At 48.7% G+C, this 20,316-nt stretch overlaps 1 protein-coding gene across 6 annotated transcripts in view; it reads right to left on the reverse strand.

The window, feature by feature from the left end:
• The window catches only part of RGS8 (regulator of G protein signaling 8), a 42,349-nt gene that overhangs the window by 12,946 nt on the left and 9,087 nt on the right, over positions 1-20,316 (reverse strand). Inside the window, exons 1-5 of one of the 6 annotated variants that reach the window (XM_076339720.1) lie at positions 9,357-9,425; positions 9,069-9,127; positions 7,037-7,570; positions 5,026-5,127; positions 4,026-4,090 (exon numbers count right to left, since the gene is read on the reverse strand). In XM_076339720.1, the coding sequence (XP_076195835.1) occupies positions 4,026-4,090; positions 5,026-5,127; positions 7,037-7,062 (193 nt within the window). In that variant the 5' untranslated portion in view covers positions 7,063-7,570; positions 9,069-9,127; positions 9,357-9,425. The other 5 variants (XM_076339717.1, XM_076339722.1, XM_076339716.1 and 2 more) reach the window with 5 other exon arrangements.

The following is a 20,316-nucleotide window of genomic DNA, read 5'->3' on the forward strand; positions in this document are numbered from 1 at the left end:
CCTGTGCTGTGTAGGAAGAGGAGCAATGTGTAGACAACAGAAGGAGGAGGAGGACAATAAAGTTTGTGCAGAAGAACAAAGAGATCACAAAACATGGTGGAGGGGGGGGGGGGGGAAATCACCCTTGAGATAAAAATGGAAATTCAGCGCAAAGGTTTTCTGTGTCAGATGCTTCTTTGAAAAGTAACTAAGGGTTGAGGACAGACCGTCCTGCTGGATTCTGGACAAATGACAAGACGTGTCCAGCCCTGCGAGGGATGCAGAATGAGACATGCCATTCCTTGTATTTCCCTCCAGCAGCCTGTCAAAAGAAATCTCCATCTGGCTGACCAGCCTGTACCTCCTGGGCATGGGTACATAGGGGGGATTACTCCTCTGTTACTCACATGCATGCACACACACTCTGCAGACCACACTGAGCTCCACTTCCCTGGGAGCCATTGCTAATCTGCACTAGCAAAAAAATGGGAAAAGATGCCAAAATCTAGCATGTTAAAACGAGTGCTTTTGCTCCCTGAGCATCCAAGGAAGCATGCTACATATGATCTGTCTCTTGTTCTCTCAATTCCCTGCTGCAAAGTAGGATCAAACTCCTCTCTTCTGTTGCTTGCCATGCTCAGAAGCCCTTACCCAAGGGAATGCTGCTACACTGTGCTTGCATCTCTTGCAGTGAGCTCAGTCAAGGCTCCTGCTGTAAAAAGGAGATCAACTGGCTGACCCTATGGTTTCAAGTTGATTTGCTTCACCCGTTAGCAAAACCAAGTAGGATATCATTGCATTGACCTGTTCATCTGGGGCTGTCAATGAAACGGAGCTGAGCTGCATCCTACCATTCAGCACTGGTTACTCTAAGAGGGCTAGGCTGAGGGATGCTGAAGTCCCAATGCCAGTGCAAAACGAAGGTGGGGGTGTGACACAGAGAGCCTTTCTGCCTTTCCTACATTTCCATCTGTTGCTAATGTCAACACAAATTATTCTTTAAATGACCGGGGAATTAATCCAAATCAGACCACTGTATACAGAGGGGTGTTGCCCAGCCCAGGAGTCTCTGGAGACATGCAACTGCTTCAAAACCCAGGGTTTTTCAATCCTCCACTCAAGATGCTGCCAGAAGTAGCATGTCAGGATCAAACATTACCTACAGAGGTCATTCATTAAAACAATCAGGGGAGAGGAAAGAGGGGGGGCTCCACAGGGCCAGCACACTTCAAGGGATATTTGACAAAAATGAGCATAATGACACTTTCCATAGAGTCTGTGTAATGCATAATACCTGTTCGGGTCACTTCCATTTAGAAACCTTTTGGAGACTCATTAAAATAGGAAGTGGAAGAGTACAAGTTGTTTGCCTTTCCCATAAAGAGTACTGCAGTCCTGCGAGCCTCCTTCGTGTACAAGGGCAGCCTGCTCACCTTGGCACTTCAGAGAGTCTTTTAGGGAGCTTTGATCCACTTTCCTGCTCCTTGGAGCTCTTTTTTGCATCTGTCCAACCCCTTGCAATATTACCCACAAAGACTGCCCCATTTTCAGCTGCTACATCCAGCTCCTGAGTCCTACTTGAGCACTCTGGGTTTTTTTTCCCCAAAGAACAGGTTGGCTGGAAGGGACCCGAAACCACCGTAACATCTGACTGCAGCAGAAAGCACCACTCAACCCCCTAAAAATGGCATCACAACCTCCCTTCCAAAATAGATGAACATCTAGCAAAGAAAGAGTTTATGACAGATCTGTCAAGCAGAAGCGGTCTACCTGCTGATCCTGTAAGCCTCAGGGGAAATTCTCCCTGAGCCCAGCTGGCGCTCAGCCCATGCCCCCAAGCATGAATTCCAATTTTCCCTGGCTAATGTTGCTCACCTGGGCAGTCACAGAGAAGGTAGACCGAGACAGTTCTGTCCTTCTCTTGGCACTAGAAACAGAATATTAGCTGGCAGCTTTACTACAGACAGATGCAGGCAGGCCAGGCACTGCTTTTCTTACTCTGAAATTTTGGTCAGATAAGGCACAAGACTCCCTTACCTAACATCAGCACATTTCTAACAGCAAAAATGCAACTCTCTCTGGTTCTTTTCATACCAGATCTTTGGCCATTCTTCTGTGTTTTGGATACAAGTATACATAAGCGAAACCACAATGATTTTACAAGACAATTCTTTTTTATGGATGTACGCTCTTCTCTCCTTTAAACCAGTGGAACTGAAATAACGCTTCTGTTTCAACAGAGCTTTTTGTATTTGCATCGTTATAACCTTTGACTGCCAGGCTAGCAATTCCAGAAACTTCAGGTACAGAGCAGTTGTAATATATTCCTCTAGAAAGTAGTTTATTAAACAACAAATGGTTTTGTCACTGATCACCAGGCAATGTCACCGTGACTGCTGATAAAAAAAAGATTAATTTAAATTTTAAATATTGCCTTCTGTTGCTATTAGGAACTGAATATTTTTCATTAGGTGCCAGAGATTTATCAGAATTACTTTCCATTCTAGAGACAGGAAAAATTCTGATAATTCATTTATCACTCTATAAGGCTAATTTATTAATAAAAACAGACACTCTTGTGGAGGCTGTTGGATGAAATAATTGAACTGAGGTTTGATTTAGCATTCGCAGCAGTCAACTGAAGAGGGAACAGTCTGTATAATGTCAGTACATAGATGCGTAAATTCACTGGCTTTTGTAACCAAAGCACTTTTGCTGAAGTCTGTATCTAATAAGGAAAATTTTGACTTTTGTGCTGGTGAAGGAGGAACAGGGGCTTGAGTACAGATTTGTAACTGATGTGAATATCCTGTCCTTCCCACTCCCCATCACCCAGGCACCCTATAGTCTCTTTGGTGCATTTTTCCCTTCTTGTTTTGAATTTTGACAAAAGAAATGTTCCCTCTTAGCCATACCCAGCTACACCATATTTTTTTTCTACTGGCTGCAAGAGCAATGATCTCAACAAGATACTGCTGCTAAAATTATATATTGCTTTTTCTGCCTTGGACAGCCAGCCTGTTTAAAGTTGTCACTTAATTCCCTGCCAAAACTGTTGTCATCTCAGTAGAAATCCAGCAAAATTACACTTTATTTAAAATAATAATATAATTCTATGCTTATATTTTAAAATGTAGTGCGGAAAAAACCTGAATCTCTAAGAAAACCAGACAGTTCCTTATTGCAATAAAATAGTCCACCACCCACATTGGCCTCTCCCCAACCTTGACTCACTCTTGTTTTTTTCTCCATTAGAAACACATTAATGAACCTATACTGTGAACTTTGCTGTCTTGTTTATAATTTCCCAGCATGAAAACGTCGGTGAAGCAGAATAATATTTTCTGAACAGAACTGATATATTATCTATTGAATGGAGCAAGGTGTGCTGATTATACGTTTGCACAAGGTTTCCAGATGTGAAATTTTCAGGTTTGCATTGGTAACTGTAAATTACATCCTGCTAAGGGCTACCATGCACGATTTCTCTGCTACAGAGCAAGTTGTTCAAGGTTACTGAACCACGTACAGTGTTGTGTCGTAGCACTCCCAGCAAAGGCTGCGCTTCAACACGGCATAGCTGCACAGCAGCTCAGAAGAGCAGCTGGAGGGAGAGGGAGACAAGCCGGTGTTCATGGATCCCAGGGGGCTTTAGCAAGCTGAGAACCTGCCATTTGCTTGTGCATGAAGACTGGACCCAGGAGCAGTTGCCAAAGGATGGTACGCACGGCAACAGCCTTGGGGTCCTGCCTCCAGTGCATCCCCAGGAGCTGGAGAAGGCTAGACCTCGAGTTGATGACTTTATCAGTTGTGATCACCCAGTCAAGAGCAAAGCCAGGAAGGGAACCCACAGAAACTCACTCCCTTGCCTTTTAACCAGAGGACAAGTCCTGCCTATAAATGACTGTGACCGTTTCCTAGTGGGTAGTAAGCAGCTACCTGAGGGACTGTTCCTGTGCTATGCAATGCACACTTTGTTTGCCCTAGCTACAACCAGTATTAAGGGTACAAGGGAAAGAAAAAGGTAGAATTTGATCTGTACTCACATTTATGGGACAAAAGGACATCAAAAGAGTCCGCCCATCTTGTTGCTTCTTCTGTTGACAGTCTTCTGTAAAGAAAGGAAGAGGCAAGTTACAGACAACCCACAGCCGCTGTTCCCCTCTGGGGCTGTTTGACAAGGACACCGAGGAAGGCTGGATTCTTCTCGCCTAACTTTGGAGGTCTACAATGTAGAGGTCTTGAGGTGAGCAAGTCACACTGGGCTCCCTTTAGAGTCAGCGAGGAGATACCAAGGGACTTGCAGGGACTTGATTCTCTTCACCTCACATCCCCAAGTAGGCAGGTAAAATAGGCCAGATGAATCACACCCTAAAAGGGACAAATTTTTCCTCATTGATTCTAAGCAGATGCTCAGGGAACAAGTTCAGATGTAGACATTTACATTGTCAATGCCAAAAGTTAAGTGAAATTAAACCCCCCCCTGCAGAAGTGTTTATTTCTCTCTGCTAACTTTAAGGGGAAGGTTAGACTCTTAGCCTAGATGTAAGCAATGACTTGTGATCAGATGAATTCCATCCCACTCATCTCAAATCAGGACCCTGGATTGTCTGAAGCATCTACCTGAAGTGTTATGCAAACTAATATAGGACTTTTTGGTAGTGTTTAATAACAAGGCTTAGCTAAGGAGGACTGTCCTGAAATGGCTGGTCACCTCTTATACAGAGTCAACTGCTCAGACTTTGATTTGTGATGACAGAGGGGTAAATTATGTCTTCAAATATGTGCAGACATGTCCCACATACAGCAGTGGGGACCATGTGTATGTCCCATCTCATGGGAGAATTCATGTCAATGATCCAGGTATTTTCTGAGGCTGTTCCTGTTGTATCAGCGCTGTTTTGTTTTCCTCCTTCCTTGTGGCTAAAAGAGCTACTCAAAGCTTATACAAAGTACAATAAAAGGAAGATAATACTAGAGGGAGTGGTGGGCAGGGAGGAGAAGGACAGAAAAGGGGTTGGGGTGGGATGCTGCAGCTATACTCACTTCAAAGCCCGGTTGGGCTTGTCCGGAAGAATAGCTGTGAAATCATTATATGAGTCTGATTTGTGAGACAGGCAGCCCAGGCGAGTCCTCATCCCTCTGTTCCTGTGGTCGATGTGGGGGAGCAAGGGTGTGAGCAAGGGAAAACCAAAGAAGATGATGATTATAAGTTTAGCCAGAGTGGCAAAAAAACCAAACCACCAAAACCAAAAAACCTCAGTGGCTCTGTGCCTCAAAGTGCCTCTGTGTCCTTGGTTCCCTCGTCTGTGGGAGGGACCCTGAAACATCTCCAGTAAGATGCCAAGCAGACGCTAAGGACGGACATAGCACCAGAGCAGCTGAAGGCTCCCCCCCAGCAGTCATTCAGCTGCTCCGGCTGGCAAAAAAGCTTTTAAAGGCTGCACTTTGGGATGGTTTCTTGGAAAGACCTGCTCTGGTCAGGTATGGGAGGAGAGCAAAGGGCAGCAATACCAAAATCAGTCACCACAATCCAGCAGCACCAGAAACAGCACAAATACCAGGGCTTGAGGGCAGGAGGGGGCTGGAGGAAGAAAAGAAGGAGCAAGGCACCTGCAAGGTGAGCCTGTGCTGCAGAGCCATGAGACCCCGGCCGGGATCCCAAGCAGCTTCTTTAGACTCGGGGTTACATAAGCAGACTAAAACTGCCTCTTTCCTGACAGGCTTATCCAGGCAGAAAATGGCTTTATTGCTTTTTTCCTCTAAATTTCAAACCAGCCCCAGAGCCTTCGCTCCTCCGCCATCCGCTCACGTCCTTGCCAGCCCCTTCCCAGGATAGCCGGCGCGTCTGCAGCATCCTTCATTACATAACCCCGGGACAGCGAGGAGCACAAAGGGAGAGGGAAACACAACACACACATGCATTATACGGGACTGGCGTCGTCTCCTCTCGGAAACATGCAGGTGCCAGTTAATGGTTCTACATGGTCTCTAGAAGGGCAGAGCCTGTGATTTGCCTCTCCAGCCCAAGGGCGTCTCTTCTACTAGATTCCCCTGACATCGAACAAGGCCATTGTCTCCTCCGGACCACGGCAGGAGGATTTAGTGACCCAGTCTCCATTTCTCAGCTGCTGGACCCACTTCCGAGCTGGAGAAAGCCCTTCTCCGAGCCCTGCTGCCAAACAGATGCCAAATGCTTCCTATGACTGCAGAGGGAAGCACAGTATTTTTCCCTTCTACGTGTAATTCTTGCAGAACACTTCAGCACCAGCAACTGAGCCAATCTGTAGCATGCCTGTTTCCCTCTTCTCCTCCCGCCCTTCACAGAGTTTCTATTATTGCACATTTTAATGTAATCTTAAAGCAAATTAAATGTTAATTAAATGCAATGAGTGTCTCCCTGGTGCAGCACAGGCAGCTCGCAGTGTTTAACAAGCACAAAAACCTGGAGATCTTCAGTCGCAGAAATGGTTGCACAGCCTCAAAATATGGACCCATGGCCAGTGGTCTCGGGATGCAATGCTACATAAACCTCAAACATCAATGCAAAAATACTGTTTGCAAAGTGTCATGTTCCTAGCTGAGCATGCTGGACCTGCTGTGCTCAGATGGACACCGAGCCCACTATAGGATCTTTCTGGTACCTTTCCTGATACCTCCTGCCCCCAACCTTTATCTTCCCTGCACTGTTTGTTCTAGCAAGCTCACAAATTTCTTAGCAAGAGGTGTGACATGCATTACTGCAATGCTGCTCAGATTTCTCTCTGATGCCTGAGATCAAGGGACTGCAGCAGGGAATCAGAGTGTATGGGGGACAGAGATGCTGCGCCACGAGCAAGGACCTTGTCTCTCATGGAACACGGATCTCTAGGTGAGGACTTCCAAGACAGGACACAGGAGAAAGAGAGGGAAAGAAACTGGGTGCGCAGGAGGTGGAGAGGCAACGGAAGGGTGGGAGGGAAGAGGGGACACTGCAGCGAGCTGAAAGGCTCGCTGGACGAGGTAGACAGCGACAGGATGGGCAGGGGTGAGGGATGCAGCATGCCTTTTCAGTTACCTCCGTGGGATCAGTAAGGCAGCCATTCAGGCATCCAGTTATAGTTAACCCTTTAACTGGCTGGCTTGGACAGCAGTCGGGGCTGTTTGCAGGAGACAGGAGTGCGGAAAGGAGGGATTTACTGTTTCATGTCCTGGCACTTAAAAATATATCAAAGAATCCTCTGCAAAAAAAGGAGGGTCAGTTGTTCTCAACCCATTTGATCCTTGCCTCCTAGCGTGGAAGGTCGATTTTTCAATGGAAGACGTTCAGAGTTGAGGGATGATCACAGAGGAGAGACAGCTTTTCCTTCTAAGACCAGGACCACGGGTTAAATCCAGCTTCAGGTCTAAAGTGATTTGAGTTTGGCGTCACAGCTCACCACGGAGCGGCAGGAGTTGGCATTATCGCACTCATCATTCAACACCTCTGAAGGTCTCTCCTCAACAGGCAGAGCTCCAGGCTGACCTCGCTAAGAAGACCAAACTACCTCTTGTCCCTGTCCCTCCAGGTCATGGCTGATGTTACTGGCCAGGCATCATGGAAAAGCTGGCACTGCAAATAAAATAATAGGAGGACTTCACGTGTCTGCAGATACTGGTCCTTTCACCATCACAGGCTCAAGCACTCACACAAAAATAACTCAAAGAAAGCATCTCCTCTTCAGGGTGGTGGGAGCCTGCGGGGAGCCACCAAGGAGATGAACAGTCTGCAAAGGGGAGGGAAGGAGGGAGGGAAGGACAGAGGGGATGGCAGGGTTCCTGTGAGCCTTGGCACACAGGCAGCTGGTTGAACAAATCTCACATCAGAGAGTGAAGGCGAGGTCCACCAGCCAGGAGACCAATGGGACAGAGAGCAGGACTGTATAGTGAGCAAAGGGCAAAGGTTTCTTATTTGCCAGGACAGGGCCAAGCTCCAGATAACCTCCATGTCCTCTTGCCCAGAGGGAACAACTGAGGAGGAGACAAAGGAACTGATGAGAGCAGAGACTGTGTGCAAAGGAGCCAGGACCCTGCTCTGCTGGGGCCTGGGGAGATCCCAAACCTTGGGCTGTCCAACGCAACATCCCTTTTAAAACCTGATTACATTAAAAACGCACAAAGCCTCTTCCCAACTAAATTAATGGAACTGGGATTGCGCTACATGCCAGTGAGTGCATTTCCTTAATCCCTACCCTGACTGGCTGCTTCGATGCGCTTTAACTGAAATCAATCCTTGTAATTCCTTAAGCTCCTTTAAATTTCCTCATTAACAGCCTCACCCTCATGTGGGGCCACAACACATGATTTCCTAGAGTCCAACAGCCCCTACTCCTCTTTCCCACTGCCGCTCTGAAGTGACAGCTGGAAACAGAGCCGGGTGCCCTCTCCCCCGCAGCCTCCTCTAGCAGCCTGCTTTTTGGGGTACTGTTATGAAACAGCTTTCTGCTCGCCCCCACTCCCACCCGCTCACCAGCCCCCACAACAACAACCTGCACAGCTGAGCAGCACCGAACTTCCCTGTGATCTCAAAGTCTGTCTGACTTCATGGACGCCGAGACCTATATTTCCCATGAAGGCAATCCAACTGCTCGGCTGACATACCCACAGATATTTCCTCTGATTGCAAATAAAGCCAGTCAGTTATGACTTTAGAAATATAGTCTGTGGCATCTGGTAAAGGCATCCTGGTAGGGGTCCATGGGGAAGTTTTTTGCCTCCTGCTCCATCATTCATCCTACCTCCCCCTCCTATGAAAGGACCCCGGTGGTCAAGGAGAATTGCCAGTCTCATCATGGATGTGTTTTGGGGGTTTCTCCTTGGGAGACAGAAAGGGAGGGGTGTGATTATGACATTCAGGTTATCAAAACACCCCAGGAGATCACCTGAGCAAAGATAAAGAAGCCATCCCAACAGAAAAAAATAGCAGCACAAAGGTTAAAAAAAAAAACCCCAAACCATGAGATCTCAGGGGTGTCAAGAGATTAAGACCATCCATTCACATGCAGAGAAAGCCAGAAAAAAACTGAACACAGAGGCACTGCAGACAGACAGACACAGAAAAAGATACTCACTGCCTTTGACCTGTCCTCTCTGCCGGTGGGTCTGTGCTGACAGCGTGGTCAGAGAGGCTCTGGGGAGAGAGCAGAGCGGTCTTCTTCAGAGGCAACCCCCTGCACGGGGTGAAAGTCACACTTCGACACCCCTCCCCTCCCCACCTCTCTCCGAGCAGCAGCAGTGCAGCTCAGAGCAGATCGCTCCCGCATCCAGCAAAACCCTACAGCAGCCTCAACCCAGCGGGCTGGGGCTCGGCTGTGCAGCCGGCTCCCACCGCTCATCGGCAGCACTGCCGAGGAGCCCACCTGATCAGCACGTTTTGCTGCATCCCCTCCTCACCCACCCGGCAGCAAAACCCCAGCTTCTCCCCCACTGGAGATGGGGGACCGCTCCGCACGGGTGGCAGATGCCAAATGCTGGCAGGGAGTATCTGGGGGGCGGGGGGGGGATGCCTGCGAAAGCGCTCGCTGTTGTCACCCTTGGTATGTTGGGATAAAGCATCCGCCTGCATTGTTTTAATCGGCTCCTTTGAGATTTAGGGAAGGTTGCTGCCCTCAGATCACAGATCGTCAGGAGTTGCCACAGACAGAAAGGATGGGAGAGTTTAACTAAAGAGCCCACGTGTCAGCAGGGCCAAATAAAATTATTAACAGGCAAGGGAGCACCTTATTGCAGGGCATGGGATGACAGAAGAAAAAAATCCACCTGGCAAGTCAGTGATGTGACTGACCCCTTTCATCCATCTCCCCTTCTCTCACCTGATGTGTGCAGTCCTGCTTGCTCCCTGCCCTGCAGCAGGCTCCCTGCAACCTCCCTCGGCGCGCTTGCCCCACAGTATAGGTTCCGATTGCCTTCTCTCTCCTGCACCCACACCTCCATCCTCCAGAGGATGTATGTGAGATGTCCAGTGCACCACAGTGACTCTAACAACAACCTATCCCACGGCACCGACATGGTAGGGCTGCAGCACAGCCCCCCCAGCTCTGGGTTTAGCTCAGCCATCAGTAACAACACGTGGGTGTCATGCAGGCTGCACAGGCACTGATGTGGGTCACTGACTCACTGAGGGCTCAAGCCATGGGATCCTCATTGCTTTTTTGATCCTGACGAAGTTGATTGACTAAAAAAAAAAAATAAAAAAACCAACAACAACAATAATAATAATAAAAATAATAATGTCCTCTGCAGTTAAACAAGTCATTGCCTTTTTCCTGGAAACTTGTAGTCACCTGCCTCTTCTCTGCTAAAACACTGCTGGGCCTGACATCCTGGTGCTACTAGCAGGAAACATGTCTTGAGACAGCACATTATCACCAGGCAACATCCCTGGGGAAAGACAGGAAACTTACTACGAAAACACAGGGCTTAGTAGCACTGCAGCAGTGATCCCAGCTCTCCATCATCCTGGATCCCCTCATTCACAGGTCAACTTGGCAAGGAAATATTTGCCTTGTTCTCATCCTCCCATCACAAAGCCCCGATCATCCTGACTCAGATTAATCATGTCTCCAGTTATCAGAAGACAAACACTGAAAAAAATGCCTCGGCTGATACAATCTCTTCTCAGCCAAGGTCAAAGGTTGAGGTTCATCTTACGCCTCTCGTATGACAGGCTGGTTTGTTCAAGTTAAATAACAGTCAGCTTCAGCCCTTGCCCCAAACCCAAGCCAAATTTAACACATCATCATCAAGGGTTTAACTTCCAACATGTCATTTTTGTTTTCATGCATTTCCACACTTCCAGGTTCTCTCTGGGCAACCGCAGGATGTCACAAGTGACAACATTTTCATAATACTTCCAGGACATCCCTCAGATCTCATTTACACACACAGATATTGTGGGGTGGGGGAGGTCAACAAAGTGTTCAATCAACAAAACTCTAGATAATTCTGGTCCATTATTCAGATACCTGGACTTTGCTTCAGTCTCAAACAGATCAAAAACTCTGATCCACTAACTCTGGATGGGATAGATCAGAGGACCACGTGAGTGCTCCCGCTCCTCCTCCTGCTTTTATGACAGTTTTATATATTGCCATTTCATAGCTGTCATCAGTATGGACAGAGACCCCAGTCCCTATTTCTCCAGTACGTCAGTACACCCTTTTCGTGACCTCAGTGAGACCCTGGAGCAACCCACAAATTACTCTGAAGATCAACAGTTTTTTTCTTCTAGTTCCCTGGGCCAGGTGTGAGTTAACAGAGAACAAAAATAAGTGAACTGTGTTGACACAAGCACTATGGCAAATGTAATTAAATTACAGATAAAGAGAATTATATTTTTACAGGGTAATATTTTAGAAAGCTTCTGTGCAGTAGGAGAAGAGGTTTATAGCAAATTGCTTCTCAAGTGGCCCTCCTGCTTCTGACTAGGCTGTAGCTTCTATTTAAAAGCTTTTAATAAAATAACTCATTTCGACATTAGGCTTGAATCCCATCCAAAATTTTAAATCTCTCCAAGAAATACTCTAAAGCAATTTCCTCATATCCTGCTAACAGCAAACACACAAGCGGTGAACACGTGCAGCGTTGGGAGTGTTGGCTGTCACTGGACAGGAAGGGAATTTGCCAGCCTGTTCCCAGGATGTTAATCTTCGCTCCACCATCTCCAGGGTCCTTTTCATCCTCCCTATTATTTTAAATACCTCCCTGCCTATTCCGTGTGTTTTGTCCATTGATCATCATTCAAGTGCTTTTTACCCAAAAACTTCTTCTGGACCAAACACCTCCACCAGTTTCACTTGGTCCCAGTTTCTGCCACCCAACCGCTAGATAAAGTTGCGTGGCCTGAAGACATTTGTTCCTTCCAGCACGGCTGCCCTCACATATCCATCCGGACCAGGAAGGCAGCTCTGACTGGTAGTTGTGTGGCTTTTGCCTCTCCAGACACAGGCTTGCTCCTCCCGGGGCTGGCAGCTGACCACCCTTCTCAGTTTGGAGCTGGAAGATCAGAGGATGCCTACACTGACTAGCTCATTTGCTTGGCTGACATCTGCAGTGCGTTTGCCTTAAATAAACTCCTTCACCTTGACATTTAAGCAGACTTCTGCCTATCTTGTCACTCTTGCTCTCTTTCTTCGGGGGTCTGCTGCCGCTCTGGGATTCCATTATTTTGTGCTTAATGAGCCATCACACCAAGCCTGCCGCTATCGCTTCCACTTCTCATTTCTGACTTTGTGGCCTTGTCATATTTACAGTGATCCGTGCCACAGGGGCTTTGAACTTCTTTGGGGTTGTGTTCACTCTTACTTTGCAACTTTTCCTGGTTCTGTTCCAGCATTTCTCTTTTCTAGTACTGTGCTGCAAGGAGCTTGTTCAAGGGTGTGCTTCATGACTTGCTAGTCCAAGACGTTTTTCCCTAGCGCCAACAAAGTGCTTCTTCAGACCGCTGTGATGTTTGGCAGCTACATCCCCACGCTGAAGTCATTCTTTGGTGCGTTTTCATGAGATGCTGTTGCCTCTGTGATCTCTCTGGAAGATGCTCAGTGATGTAGGCTCTGTGACTGCAAAATGCCAATTACGTGGGGCCGGCTGCCTCCCACAGTAGTCACTGCTTTGGGAATTCAGGTGACCTGCATGCTGCAAAGCCTGCCTTTGGCTCAACCACAAGCCTCCAGCCATGGTCCACTTCTGCTGTGACCCAAGGGGGCTTTGGTTTTTTGCTGGAGGACTGGAAGGAACAACCACCTTTGACCTGGAATGACGATCCTAGCAAATCTTTCATGCCACGAAGTGTCATTTGATCTCCTCTGACACATGGTCATTCAAAATTTATCCAGAATCCATACTGGTATCTGCATGGGTCCAACCCCAAGGTAATTCAAATTAGTAATTTATCTCCAGAGCTTGCTGTTCTCCACCGTTTGCAATTAAAGCTGGAAGAAAATTGTTAGTAACTGACATCTGACATGCAATGCTCTGCTCACTGTACCAGCACGCCTGCCTGCTTGTTTGAGGGTCCAGGGGAAAACACACTTGGTCCAGCACGAGGTGACTGTCTTGGCAAAAGGGAATTAGAACTGACATGGATAGCTTCCTAAACTGCAAAACAAATCACAGACTTGCCTTACTTGCGAAGAGAACCACGAGAACAGCTCCCTCTTCTAAAAAAGGAGCTCCAGTAATGTCAGGAAATATCCACAGATGTAGCTCAGAATGTTTTTAAGGGGTTAATTTTTCTATTCACCTTAAACCTCAAATAATTTTCCACATCAGGCCAGGCAGGCAGGAAATCCTGAAAGGTGAAACAAGGAGAGCTTGAGTTTCAGGAGTAGGTGAGGAAACCAAGCAGCTGATACACTGGATGGGGGATTGATAAAAGAAGCCACCTCACATGCGCTAACGAGGCAGGGCAGGAGATAGGAGACACCCACTGAGTTGAACTCCCCTTGAAAATAAAAGACTGTGTTTAAAAATAAAAATTAGTTACATAAAGTGTGATCCACAGTTCTGTCTCCGGCTTAGCTCGAGAGCATGGCAGCTATTTAAATTCTCCCCTGTGTCAATGATAAAAGCATCTCCTGGACATGTTTGCAGCTCTCGGGCATTGCGTTTGCTGCAGCAGAACAGATGTCTCCGCTGCGAGATGGCTCCTGGCCCCGGCCTGCACACTCCCGACTTGCTCCCCAATTCCTCCAGGCAGGTAGGACGCAAAACCGACAGCTAAGCAGTGTGGGAGGCTCCGGGCTGAGAGGGGCAGCGTGCGATACAGGAATCAAAGGGAAGAATTTCCCCTTCAAAGCACTTCATTACAATTTCATAATTGTTCTCTGAGGTAACATGCTGCCATGCTCAGGAGCAGTTACACATAAAGAAGCACATCGGTACCTCTGTGTGTGTGTTGGAGAGGATGCTGTTAGCGTGGAGCAGGGAGGCAGAAAGGATTGGAGTTGACACAGAGCTGCTCTGTGCAGCCTTGGAGTCCTCCCAGCTTTCAGCATCGTTTCTGCTGTCAATATGGCAGTGTCTGTAACGCAGTCGGTGTGTGTGGCTGGGAAGCCGAGGCAGATCCACCCCGACAGACAGAGCTCCGCAAAGATCCCCTGCCGCAGATGCTCCGTCCCTTGTACATTTTGATTGAGATCTGATGCTTGAGACAGGCCAGGGAGTGAGGCTTGCTGACAGATGGGGTTAATTTTCTGCTGAGAGATCATTCAAGGTTCTTGCAAGCAGCCTGCATTTTGCAAGCTGAACACTGCAAACTAGTCATTTACTGAATGTTAGAAATCAGCCCCGAGATCTCGGGGTTGCAGTCACAAATCCATTTATGATGGACAAGTTCTATGCTTCTTTGCTCTTATCGCTGCTATTTCAAAGACTTGGGCTTACAGGGCATCCAGGTCCCACAGCAAGGATTTACTGGGGCTATTAACTGCTGTACAGATACACAACGTGGCACTGAGAGGTCATTCCCAATGCAGCAAAACACCTGAGCACGTGCTTAACTTTAAACATGTGAGCAGTTGAATGGATATTTGCACAATGAAATACAGAGTTAACCGCATGGGTGAGCTGGGATTTCTCTTTCATCTCCAGAGGCTGCGGCTCTAGCCTTAATTAAAACATAAATGAAGTGAGTTAGATGGGCTCATCCTCTTTCTCCAGCAGACAGTGGTTCTTTCATAAAAATGTCTGCTACATCCAGCACCAATCTCTCCTCAGGAGATTGGCCTGCAATCATCGCCTGTGTCCTGCCAGTCTGGATAGAGATGCACACCGAGCTCTGCCAACGCCTGCACCAGGCAAGCCCTAAGGACTGGGCAACGTCTCCAGAGCCACGTGCAAGGACTGCAGGGCAAGAGGCCAGGCCTGTCCTGCCAGTGCAGACAGTGCTGCTTCGAAGGAGCCTGGGGCTGCAGGAACAAGTCTCAGGGAAAGGCAGCACAACAGTACAGCGAAAGCTCAGCCCTTTATGCAATGGGTACGCTCCTCAGATGCAGGAATGTGACTGCATTCCTCTGGGATCAGATGCAGTGATAGTCAGCCACAGAGAGAAGATGCTAGCACGACGGGTCCCTTGTATTTCTTAGCTGTGCCAAATTACCAGCTTATTCCCCCTACCCATCAAACAGCAAAGAGATGGCCCTTGCTGCTGCAGGATCCCCATGAGTTATAGCAGCCCCACAGTCAGGGCTGCAGGAAAACAAGCCCCCTCAGGTTAGCCCCCAGTTCTTCCCTGAAAGAGTGCACACGTTCCTGCCATCTGCAAGTTTTTGCTACAGCCTCTGCTCAATGCAGTTCTCTCGCCTCCAACACGTTCTCCTTTCGCTCCAATTAGTCTTATTTTTAACTAGCTCAGCCCCAGCGTTCAGCCTGGGTGTTAGGCACAATGTCACAGATACCCAAATACTCAAAGGAAATACAATCCATCTTTTTAAAATAACAACAATAGCAAAGGGGGGGGGAGGGGGGGAATGAAAAGACGGTGAAGATCTCAGAGCTGCAGGCACCAGCACAGACTGATGTTTTCCCCCAGCATCAAAGGCCCACCGCTAATCCCACTGAAACAGAGATCACCCCAGAACCAGTCCTGCTCCTGTATCAGCCCAGCCAGTGCTGGGCTGGTGTTAACATAAGAAATACGCTGCTCTCTTTATCCGCCTGTTAATTAGAAGCGGTGTCGGTGTCCCTTTGACCATTCCTAAGATGCCATGGGAAGATTAATGCACTGGGAGAAGTGCTGCCATGACATTAATAAGGGTGACATCCAAGCAGCACCTTTCCCCTCCCGCTTTGCCTGCGGAGCCATCCTTCCCCACAGAAAACTGGAGCAGAAGCAAGCAAAAATCCCTCCCCTGGGGCCTCGTAACCAAGCGGAGGACCACAGGGCCTTTCATCACCCACCAAGGCCCTCCTAGCTCTTACCTGTCTTGCAGCTGGCAGCAGGGTGGTGGCTACGTGGCTCTTGGTGCTTGATGGACATGGCTGGTTGGGACCTTGAGGAACAGTGTCTGCAGACTCCCGGTGCATCGGGGAGGGCGAAGGACCCAGCCCGGCCACAGTTATCTCTGGAGGAGCAGCAGCACCGTGCCACTTCTCCTGGCTCCCTAGCCCTGCATCTCATGAAAAGAACAAGAGCTGGTAGAAGGAGGGGGGTTACGAAAGAAAGGGAAGGGGGAGAAGGGAGAGTGAGGGAGCGCGCTCTCGCAGATGCACACACGCAGAGCAGACAGAGGCTTGTATAGGATGGCACTGCCTGACTTGCTCTCATTGTTGCCGCAGGCTGGCTGCTGCCCGTGGAGAACTCGCCAGCATCCGCTGCTGGCCAGGGGCATGGTGGGGAAAAGGGACAGGGAAGAGATTAGGACCTCATGGACCATCGGAGCAAGGAAAACTGCCGCCTGGGCACCAGGGGCTTTGTTGTCTTTGTTTGCTTTTACCTGGGAGGGGAAGGGCCGTACTAGAGGGCAGGAAGGGATTGTGGTGATAGAGAGTTCAGCTTTTCCTTGATGACTCCTTTTCTCCTTTGAACATAAAAAACAATCCCCAACCTCAGCCCTCGTCAGCTGCACTGAGGGGTGGCATAGGGCTAGCCTGACCCAGAGCTTTTAAAGATGGCATTGCATTAAGATAGGCAGAACGTGGGTTGCACATATCCAAAGCACCAGCATCATTTAAAGCTCAGCCTCCCCCTCTCATTCCCATTATCGGGGTTGTGCTGATACAGGTCCAAAGGCATGGCAGGGCTGTTGGAGGGTGTGGAAAGGCACTCCAGCCATTACAACTCCCATTTGCACGTTGCACAGAAAGCTGTGTGCAGAGCTGCCTGCAGTCCCTGACACTCTGCTGATCTGCTGCAATGACAGACCCAAAACGCCAGGGATTCAGAGATCTAGCCGTAATCCTTCCCGAAGGGGCACCAACTCCTCACTCCACGGATTTTTACAATGTGCTTTTCTAAAGCATCACATGCTTAGAAAAGTGTGCCCCTTTGGAAGGAAGCGAGAGCTTTGTGCCGAATGCCTTTTCCAGCTTTTTGAAAGATCCAACACCTCCTCCCCTCTTCTGCCCTAGTGGCTTACCACTCAGGGGGGCTGGGTCTCACTTGGGGTGCTCAGTTTGGTCAGAAGGATTAAAATGAAAGCGAAGTCAGATGCTTAAGGTATTATACCCTCCCCTGAGGCCCCCTAGTCACCTGTTTACTGCAGCTCCCTACTCTAAGGTTTCCCACTGATGATTTCAGAGACACATGGCTGCCTAGCCACAGGGCTGCTGCTAATAAAAATCAATGGGTGTGATGCACTGAACTACAAGCGCAGAAAGTCTCCAAGTCAATACCCTCCACAGCAGTTAACCTGAGAGTGCACCACGTTGCCAGGTTCGTCTCTATCTCTAAGTGACTGTCTTCAATAATACACCTTCAAGACTCACCTGAGATCACACACACGTCTACAGCAGAGCAGGATAGGACCCAGCCCTACTGAGTCAAAATCCGGCACCCCAACCGCCTGCCCGCTCAGCTGGCCTCAGGACGTTGGTGCCCAGCTCCAGGAAACATCTCCCTCATGGGTCACTCTGCCAGGAGCTGTCAGAACATACTTCAAGTCACAGCATGCCATCAGCCCTGGAATAGAAAAGGTCTCACTGTGGATCCATAGCTATGGGTGACTTCTCTGACTGTAGCAGCAGATACATTGGCCCAGGGGATGATCGTCTGAGGACCTACAATGAGGTATCCTTATTTCCCCCACAACAGGAGTAAGAAGCTGAGATTTGATGCCATGTCAAGATCCTGGCCATTCCCCCACCATGGAGAGACCCCAGCAGCACTGGGGAGCTGGATCCCTTTAGGCTGCTGAAGTAGGGAGTAACATCACTGCAAGGGGGGGCACAGGCATCTGTTTCCCAGCCCTGTGCATCTGTATTACTTATATCACTAATAAAGCCGCCCGGAGTCTCTGTGGATGCAAGTCAGCTTTCTTACACCCAGGGGCTGGGAGATTTCCAAATGACATCCGTTCTCTATAGGGCTGTTTTTAATGCAGATATACTGCAGTGCAATCTCCCAGTACATTCGGGGGGTGGGGGTGAACCATCTTTGGGGAAAATAATACCCACATCTGTGCCTTCTGGGGAGTGAGGAGCCATCTGCTCTGTGCCCCAAAGCATGCAGCCAACCCTCCAGTCTCCAGAACGCCGTGCAGCCTGCCAGGGAGGCAGACCCTCCGGCATCCTCGCAGCCGGGGTCTGACTTTCCCAGGGGGAAAGGAGAAGGCACCTTGGATTTGCAATGCAGTGTCCAGGACTTCGCAGGGTCGTGCCACTCACAAGGGGACACTGTCAGTGCCACTGTTCGTCACCACTGTGAAGGCTTTATATGGGCAGGGATGGCTTCTTCCTGGGTGAGCCAGGATTTCCAGCTGCGTGTGAAAAATCAGAGGGTTTGTTTTGTATGTGTGCGAAAGCTTAACTTAGCGAGCAAGATGTTAATTCGTGAGGGGAAAATAGGCCATATTTATGTAACTGGGAAAAGCTGCAGTGAAGGCTACAGATCCAATGGGAGAGGAGTGTATGTTCAGGGCTAACGACAAACGCTGCTATTCACTCGGCTTTGTCGAGAGCTCCAGCAACTGCATATTCATCGCCCTACACCCCAGAGAACCGGCTTTGAGGCTTTCCAGGCTAAGAATAGAGGTCTCGTTGTGTTTGCTGCTCCATGGCCTAGGTTTTGTCCGGGATTAGAGGCACCGGGGTGTGGAAGCCCGGCTGAAGGAGCACTGCAAATGGCAGCATCTATGCATGCCTGTAAGTGGTGCAGGGCTCTTGGCTCAGCAGGGATGGAGAGTGCAGAATAAAGGGCGAATTCATTCACAGCCATGCAGGATGGCATTAGTGCTGGCCCTTTGCTCACACTGACATCCCCCGTGGTGGATGGGGCACTCACAAAACACAATTCCCTTGTGCATAAACAAAACCCGAGCATCTTTCAAAGCAGGCAGCCATTACTGAAATTAGCAGCTCATCCTGGCTGTAAAGTCTGATGGCTTGGATCTACCTCGGGAACCCTGGTCCCCGCAGGGGCAGGCAGCTTCACCGGCAATCCGCCTGCCCATGACATTTCTCTCCCCTTCCCCTCACACACACATATTCTGCCCTACTTAAACCAGCTCGTGAATCTAGCAATACCCAGCCTTGAAAATATGAACCCCAGAGCTAGTCACTCAGATGTTTTTCAGATGCCCCACACCCTAAGAGGTCTTTTAGCTCCAGATACCATCACGTGGCAGCACTGGCACTGGTGGGAAACAGCATGATACTGCTACTCGTCTGGCTTTGAATCTGTGACCCTGGGACTCTGGTAAAGCCCTGTATTGGCTAAACTGGGCTTGCAAATGGCAGAAAAGGCAAATTCACTCCCATGGGGAAACCAAGAGAAAAAGCACAGAATTGTGGTTGCTTGTGTAGCCTCTGGTTCCGCTAGTCCCCAATCCTGGGGGACTACCACCTGGGGTAGGTGTCCTGTTCCTGGACACCTACCCGAAAGCAGCAGGGGATAAGACTTCCAGAAAAGACGGTGACCCAGGGCTTTGAATGTCTGTAAGTAGAGTCCAAGCCAGGGGCAGTACTGAACAAAGGCATCAGCTGCAGACGGCTGTATCGTAACTTCTGTGTGACTGAAGTCCAGCCTGGGAGGTAAGGGAGACCACCACGTCACAGGGGACCAAAAGACCGGAGGCTACAACCAATATTAAGTGTTGTTTTCAAATAAATGGAGACAGAAATGAGTTCTTTGAAACAGAGAAGGAAAAGCTCTGCAAAACAGATTAATCTCCTGAGGGAAAGCATAGTCTCTGGAGAAGGTCTTTTTGCTAAAACATCACATAACAGAGAACTCTTTTGGGAAAGGACTCCTGAGATAACCTCTCTCCCCCCTAAAGTAAATTCCCCTGGGAGCAACACTCTTGGTAAAGCATTTCTGGAGAAAAAATGTCTTAAAAAAACCTGCTATTAATTCTGCATTTACCCTTGCTGCAGCAGCAACACAAAGAGCTCAGAGGTGAGCCGTCATCTTCCAATGTTTCTTCCTAATCACAACTGAGAAGGATATAACAACGTTCCTGCTGCTCTCTCATTTCCTTTGGCTGTAGCTCACTGCTCGCTCAAACTAACCCACTGTGAGCAGCAACTCTGCAAAATGTGTTTTGGAGTTGTATTCTGACTTTGTGGTGCACAACAACAGGGGACTTCCCATCTGTTGCTCTTTGTTTAGGCTTAGCATTGCTGAACTAACAACTGGGGAAACTGTTGAGCCTCTATTTAAAGAGT

The sequence above is a fragment of the Aptenodytes patagonicus genome, chromosome 5 (genome assembly GCF_965638725.1).
Source record: "Aptenodytes patagonicus chromosome 5, bAptPat1.pri.cur, whole genome shotgun sequence".
NCBI lineage: Eukaryota > Metazoa > Chordata > Aves > Sphenisciformes > Spheniscidae > Aptenodytes > Aptenodytes patagonicus.